The sequence below is a fragment of the Scleropages formosus genome, chromosome 13 (genome assembly GCF_900964775.1).
Source record: "Scleropages formosus chromosome 13, fSclFor1.1, whole genome shotgun sequence".
Taxonomy (NCBI): Eukaryota; Metazoa; Chordata; class Actinopteri; order Osteoglossiformes; family Osteoglossidae; genus Scleropages; species Scleropages formosus.
Genome location: NC_041818.1, coordinates 18,088,146 through 18,095,070, shown reverse-complemented (window position 1 = coordinate 18,095,070; position 6,925 = coordinate 18,088,146). Strand labels below are relative to the sequence as shown.

Here is a 6,925-nt window from a genome sequence, read left to right as displayed (position 1 = left end):
GACAGGCTTCACACAATAATCACGGCACGAACAGCCGAAGTAAATTCAATTTATCTGCGATGACTGTAAACACGACGCGTGATTAGGTGATTATTGTATTATACCGTGTGCAGTCCCGTGGTACAATGAATGACCGACAAAGTGGTGTGTGTGTGTGTACTTGATAAAGCTTTTGTGAGTCTGGGTCCGTGTGTTGATCCGAGATCTTCCCTTGTAACTACCGAAACCCGCAGCTGGAGTTTGTCAACAGACCTTTAATTAAGTGCAGCTTTCATTCATTAACATTCTCATCCAAACTGATCCTCACAGCTTTCACTGAAGGTTCTCGACTCGGTTGATTGTGGCCAGAGTGTGATTTGGGATCCTGGAAGAGACTTAAGGCAGTACGGCATCTCCTTATCTAAATGGTAAAAGGACGCTGTGATCCCAACTCATAATAATTCTAACTTTGATATAGAGACAATGTTGACGCTGGAAACTTTATGGAAGATGTCTGCTCCTCACAATTGCCGGCGACTTTCACACCTAATCCTTTCCCAGGGGATGATCCATCCATCATTCACAGCTACCACAAAAGCGTCGTCGTCGTCGCTGGTGTGTTACATATTGTTTGCATGACTTTTAAAGCCTGGTTTGTAATGACTTTATGACTTTTATTTCACCCCGAAGGCCATGGGGGAGGAGGGTGATCCCCGAAAGAACAGCACTGCGGGTCACCACTTTTACCTGATCGCTGTTAAAAATACGTGGATTAAGCCGAATCAAATGGGTCGAACTGGTTCGGAGCGCAAAGAAGCTCATGTCCAGTAACATGACGTAAGATTCAGATCATAATATTTATAGGGGGGATGAAGGATGCGCTCTCACTGCCACCGAAAATGGTGCTCTTGGTGGGATATACATACCATAACGACCCTCCTCGGGTTTGTCAGCTCTGTAATAGTGTGTCTATCAGAATGACCGTGTGTCACGGCATTAAATGCTGTTTAAATGTCTCGTTAGCTTTACTGCTCTTGAGAATCCATTAAAAGCGAGAACACCTCTGGGGAGGAAAACGCTAGTTTAAAGAAATCATTTTTATACGTTTTGTGATTATGCACCTACAATTACGCGATGATTTTGTGCGTGGGAAACTTGAACACCTAGGGGTCACAAAATTGGGGGTATTTAAAAAAAAAAAAAAGCACGTCAAAAAGCTTTGATGTGCTTTTTTTCACGCTGATTTCCCCCCGGGTCTATGGCGCACAGCGCTCGATGACCTCGCCGGTGAGGTTTCACAGTGAAACGTAAAAAAAGCAAGAGAAAAGGTCCATTGCCAGACGATGACACTATAAATGCCTTGACTCCCCAAAGCTCTTGTCATTTGGCTTCTCAATAGATTGACACTGTCTTCGCAGTACGGCCGTCTGGGACCCTCCACAGACCCGTAGACCCGAAATAAAAGGACACATTCGGAAACATGGGACCATGTCAGATGCTCACGTGTCTACTCTTCTCTATCTCTCACGTTCTTTCCTCCAAAGCCTGGTATGCTGCACATGTCATACTGCAATGTCTTTTTTTTTTTTTTTTTAATTCATGAGCATGAATATTTTATGTATTTGTTCATTTGGAAAAAACATGCGTTTTGTGTTTCCTTTTGTAACTGTCATTGGCAGGTTGGTAAATAACTTCCTGTTGACGGGACCTAAGGTAAGTAAAACTGCTTGATCATTTCTCATATTTGTGACGTTCTTTCCTAGGGTGTTCTGTTACGTGCCATCCGGTTAATGCTACGGTTATCTACATTGTTCAAGTGATTTAAAAAAATGGTTAAAAATACGGATTAGCACAATTTAGAAGTGCTTAAACGGTTATAAGATGACAGGACTCCAAACTATTTTTTTTTTTCTTTTTTTCTTCCCCTCCGTTTTTAGGCATTCCTGGCCTATACAAGCAGTGTACAGGCTGGTGCGCAGAAGGGAATTGAGGAGTGCAAATATCAGTTTGCGTGGGACAGGTGGAACTGTCCGGAGAGCGCTCTGCAGCTGTCCACGCATAACGGGATCCGAGGAGGTAGGTATGGCTCATATAGGACGGTGCATTGTCTCAAAACACTTTCCCTTAATCATTTCCTAAGCTGCTGCTGTGTATTAATATAGTCTTAACATGGTTTCTAGATATTTTATATTGGCCTGTCTTGCTCTGATTTAAATCAGCAGTGACTGATAACAGTATCCCATTTATTTACCCGGCTCTCCTTAATCATGTAGCATGTAAATCAGTAACATGGAAGTTAACCATTTAGCACAATAACAATTATTTCTCTGCGCTTTAGCAACGAGAGAAACTTCTTTCGTCCACGCAATCAGTTCTGCGGGGGTGATGCACACCCTCACCAGGAACTGCAGCATGGGAGACTTCGCCAGCTGCGGCTGCGACGACTCGAGGATTGGACAGATGGGTAACGATCCTTAAGAATATCACGATACGAGAATACACGTGACAAATTTTTATGCTTAATGGTGTCTTCATAATGTCACCCTTTTCTTTTTTTTTTAAAAACTTTTTGTATGCAGGAGGGAAAGGATGGGTCTGGGGCGGCTGCAGCGATAACGTGGATTTTGGGGAAAACATTTCCAAGCAGTTCTTGGACGCACTTGAGACGGGCCGTGATGCGCGAGCTGCAGTCAACCTGCATAATAACGAGGTTGGGAGACTGGTTAGTATTAACTTGATATTTGCATTCAGATAGGTTCACACTAAAGCTATAAAACTTACTTGGTAAAGTCTGCGTTTATTGTATTGGGAAATCCGATGTTTGTTTTATTGCTGCAGGCAATAAGGGCGACGATGAAGAGATCCTGCAAGTGTCACGGTATCTCCGGCAGCTGCAGCGTCCAGACCTGCTGGCTGCAGCTCGCAAACTTCAGGGAGGTCGGGAACTACCTCAAGGTGAAGCACGTCCAGGCTCTTAAGATGGAGATGGACAAGAGGCGAATACGCACGGGGAACAGCGCAGTGAGCCGTGGAACCATCGCGAACACCTTCAAGGACATCGCCCGGACGGAGCTCATATACCTGGAGGACTCTCCGGATTACTGCGTCAAGAACAGCACCCTTGGGCTCCAGGGCACGGAGGGCAGGGAGTGTCTGCAAGGAGGAAAGAACCTGTCCCAGTGGGAGAGACGGAGCTGCCGGAGGCTGTGCCACGAGTGCGGACTAAAGGTGGAGGAAAGACGGACCGAGGCGGTCAACACCTGCAAGTGCAAGTTCTACTGGTGCTGCACGGTGCAGTGCGACGTGTGCACGGAGGTGGTGACCAAGCGCTACTGCGCGCGCAGGACACACGCGGACAAGGGGAGCGCGCGGCGACGACAGCGGCAGCTCAAAAGCTAGTGGTGCAAACACGCGCGATGATGAGACTGCATTGATTTACACTCTAGTCCCAGTCTTTTAATGCAACTTCAGGGTTTAATCGCACGTTTTAACATTGATGTGTGACCACCTGTTTTGTTTTTTTTTTTTTTTTTTTTTTTTTTTCCCCCTCCAGCAAACTTTACAAATTTATGCATTTGCACTGTGAAATAGTTTTTCCCCTGGACATACGATTACACGCACTTTCTTACGGCTATTCTTGATCATTCGTTGCATTTATTCACTAATGTTGGCTCACTTGGTTATTTGTCCTTACAGCTTTTTATTTCTTTGCACAAAGATGTTCCAAAGCTGCTTCTAAATAATAATCTGGGTTTCACTGTGGTAATAAGGACAAACGAGTTGCAAATGCACGAAATTAGGATGTTTGTTGGTTTCTAAGGTGTAAATTATTTTAATATACAGTTTTAAATATTTTTTGCTGTATATTTTTGTAAAGTGAAGTTTTAATAAAACGTAGTGTTGGTTTCGCATGTTTTTTGTTTAAACTGCTAACATTTAGAAGGGGAACGGATTTATTTACGAACAGTTGTGGAGTTAACACTTTTTTTTTTTTACATTCACACATTGTAGCTCTACTGTGCTCCCCCTACTCATTATTTTTCCTTAATTCTAGATTAAAATTAATTCTGACTACATCTTTTTTTTCCTTACTTTAGGCAGATCCAGTTCACTCTTCTTGAGGATCACAGTGGGCGTTAATTCACAGCTCCTCGTCCAATTATCTTCTGGCCTCTTCGATTATTTTCACTTCCAATTTCGTCCCTGCGCCTTTGGAAGCGCCGTTAGTTAAACTGGAGAGTTCCTGCGAACGCAGAGAGCCCCGCAATGATCCGTTGCTCGTTTGCCTGGTTCTTTCTATTGCTCCTTCATCACAGAGTCCTTCTCGGAGCCGCATTGGTGTTGTAAGGACGTGTCCGCTTTTGTTGGTTTATTCGTGTTAAGTGGAATTATTTTTGCTTATTTTTTTTTTTTTTTGTAGGTCTGTGAACAATTTTCTCGTAACGGGACCCAAGGTAAATATTTTATCCGTAAGTTCAAACTAATGTGGTACATAATTTCATAATGACTTTCCGTTTTTTTTTTAGACAGCGGACTATTCTTTCAGTTCAGAGGAAGTACTTTGAAGGGTAGGATGAAGCTTGGGACTCGAACCCAAAAGACTCGGATTAAAAGGGAAAGGCTGCAAACTCTGCACTACATGTTTTCTCAACTTTTATAATATCCCTTTTGTGAAAAATTACTCATATTAACCCAACTGTCCCACTTTAAACCATTAGGTGATCAAATGGTCAGTGTTACTACGTTTATTCATTTAGTTGGTTTTTCTACAAATTGATTTACAATGTTGAGCTACACTTACATTTTTATCCCATTTATACAGCTGCTTAATTTTTACTGGAGGAGTTAAGCACCTTTTTCAAGGGTACTACAGTAGGAAGTGTGTTTCAAACCTGAAACCCATGGTGTCAAAGGCAATGACTTTAATCATATGCTACTTGCAGTTCTGCTTATAAATAAGGTCCATCTTATAGGTGATGTAACTGTGCTGTGTCGTCTTCTAGGCATCTCTCTCGTACACCAAGAGTGTGCACGCTGGGGCCCAAGGTGGCATCAAGGAATGTAAATACCAGTTTGCGTGGGATAGGTGGAACTGCCCCGAGACCATGCTCTGGGCATCCACTCAGAAAAAACCACAAACTGGTACATGGTAGCCCTGTGATAGCTAAAATATTGACTGAAGGCAAACCTGTCTGAGTGTTAAGCTGTATAACTGAAGTGACATGTGCTCTTTAGCCACTAGGGAGATGTCTTTTGTCCATGCCATAAGCACTGCAGGGGTCATGTACACCTTGACCAGGAACTGCAGCCTTGGGGACCTGGATAACTGCAGTTGTGATTACTCCAAAAATGGGAAGTCTGGTAAGAGGAAAGCATTGCATGCACACATCCATGTGGTTTATCCACCAGAGGTCTGATTGCATGTAAGCGCATTTTAAACCTATATCAGAATGGCTCTCTTGCCTCGTACAGGTGGTCGGGGGTGGCTTTGGGGTGGCTGTAGTGACAACGTGGAGTTCGGAGAGAGGATTTCTAAGATGTACGTGGATGCCCTGGAAACGGGTCAGGATTCTCGAGCAGCAGTCAACCTTCACAACAATGAAGCTGGGAGGCAGGTCAGTTTTGTCTATTTCATTTTGGAGCAACGTGTGGGGTTGTCGTTAGGGTTGTTACCATGTTATTTTTTGATCTAAGGCGACTTACAATATTGAATTTTTATACAAAGATGCTCATAATGCGTTACACTGAATTACCCAGTTATAAAAATGAGTAAGTACCTTGCTCAAAACAGGAGTCTAGAATCCAGAATATCAGGGCATGGGGTCTAATCACTGTGCTACCTGTTGTCTTGCAAACATTATAAGTGTCTTTGGACAACGCTATAAGTTCTGTGTCAAGACTCTGATTTTTACTCAGACACCGGATGGAGATATTTTTTTCAAACAGTTTCTACACTTCTACACTTTGTTTCTAAACTATCACTGATTTCATGTACATATTGGAATAGATAAATATTCACACTAAAACCTATACAACAATTATAAGTTTGCTGAATTGATTAAATACTGCTTTTTTTTTTTTTTTTTTTTGGGTAAACGTTAGGCCGTGAAAGCGACCATGAAGAAAGTCTGCAGGTGTCATGGTATGTCAGATAGCTGTACTATCCGAACCTGCTGGCTGCAGCTCTCCAGCTTCCGTGACATTGGGAACTACCTCAAGGTGAAGCACGATCAGGCGAGGAAGCTGGAGATGGACAAGAGGCGAATACGCACTGGGAACAGCGCAGTGAGCCGTGGAACCATCGCGAACACCTTCAAGGACATCGCCCAGACGGAGCTCATATACCTGGAGGACTCTCCGGATTACTGCGTCAAGAACAGCACCCTTGGGCTCCAGGGCACGGAGGGCAGGGAGTGTCTGCAAGGAGGAAAGAACCTGTCCCAGTGGGAGAGACGGAGCTGCCGGAGATTGTGCCATGAGTGCGGACTAAAGGTGGAGGAAAGACGGACTGAGGCAGTCAACACCTGTAACTGCAAGTTCTACTGGTGCTGCACGGTGCAGTGCGATAGGTGCACGGAAGTCCTGGTAAAGCATGTCTGCGCTAGGAGAGAGGCGGCCTATGAGCACCATCCCAGGCGAAGAATGCGTGGGATCCCAGTAATTTAGGGGTTGTTTAAAATATACCTCACTAAAGTACTATATAAAATTTAACTGAAGACACCAGCTATAATTTCTTGTTAATGTTTTTGTCATGTAAATATTTGTAAATTTATTTTTCACTTCATTAAAAAATAATAAATATTTTGTCTTTTGCTCAGATGCAGTGAATTACATTCATGTATTAGTATTTGAGCGCAAATGGAAGAGCAATATTTTGAGCAAAACATGTTTTTAAATTTCTCATTTCAGTTGCCAATGTTTTTTAATTAACTTCAGTTCAATACAC

At 43.2% G+C, this 6,925-nt stretch overlaps 2 protein-coding genes across 3 annotated transcripts; both read left to right on the top strand.

Annotated features, from left to right (window-relative positions):
• The first annotated feature begins 1,387 nt into the window (after positions 1 to 1,387).
• LOC108936782 (protein Wnt-8a-like) lies at positions 1,388 to 4,124 on the top strand. 2 transcript variants are annotated; one of them, XM_018756347.2, is made up of 7 exons: positions 1,388 to 1,527; positions 1,659 to 1,692; positions 1,917 to 2,055; positions 2,318 to 2,443; positions 2,559 to 2,701; positions 2,818 to 3,380; positions 4,077 to 4,124. In XM_018756347.2, the coding sequence occupies exons 1-6, from the start codon at positions 1,460 to 1,462 to the stop codon at positions 3,376 to 3,378; spliced, it is 1,071 nt and encodes a 356-aa protein (XP_018611863.1). In that variant the 5' UTR covers positions 1,388 to 1,459; the 3' UTR covers positions 3,379 to 3,380; positions 4,077 to 4,124. The 2 variants fall into 2 exon arrangements, with proteins under 2 accessions (XP_018611863.1, XP_018611862.1); XM_018756346.2 differs by lacking the exon at positions 4,077 to 4,124 and having other exon boundaries at positions 2,818 to 3,590.
• Positions 4,125 to 4,245: 121 nt separating this feature from the next.
• On the top strand, positions 4,246 to 6,694 carry LOC108936772 (protein Wnt-8a-like). The gene is made up of 6 exons (XM_018756336.2): positions 4,246 to 4,252; positions 4,363 to 4,433; positions 4,983 to 5,121; positions 5,215 to 5,340; positions 5,452 to 5,594; positions 6,082 to 6,694. The coding sequence occupies exons 1-6, from the start codon at positions 4,246 to 4,248 to the stop codon at positions 6,643 to 6,645; spliced, it is 1,050 nt and encodes a 349-aa protein (XP_018611852.2). The 3' UTR covers positions 6,646 to 6,694.
• The last annotated feature ends 231 nt before the right edge of the window (positions 6,695 to 6,925 follow it).

What these genes read in the sequence shown, in the direction of transcription:
- LOC108936772 (XM_018756336.2), top strand. An exon ending in TTCTCGTAACGGGACCCAAG is followed by an intron (nt 4,434 to 4,982) that starts GTAAATATTTTA and finishes GTCGTCTTCTAG; the next exon opens with GCATCTCTCTCGTACACCAA. An exon ending in ACAATGAAGCTGGGAGGCAG is followed by an intron (nt 5,595 to 6,081) that starts GTCAGTTTTGTC and finishes GGTAAACGTTAG; the next exon opens with GCCGTGAAAGCGACCATGAA.
- LOC108936782 (XM_018756347.2), top strand. Translation starts at nt 1,460, where the DNA reads ATGGGACCATGTCAGATGCTCACGTGTCTACTCTTCTCTATCTCTCAC. An exon ending in GTTCTTTCCTCCAAAGCCTG is followed by an intron (nt 1,528 to 1,658) that starts GTATGCTGCACA and finishes TGTCATTGGCAG; the next exon opens with GTTGGTAAATAACTTCCTGT. An exon ending in GCATAACGGGATCCGAGGAG is followed by an intron (nt 2,056 to 2,317) that starts GTAGGTATGGCT and finishes TCTGCGCTTTAG; the next exon opens with CAACGAGAGAAACTTCTTTC.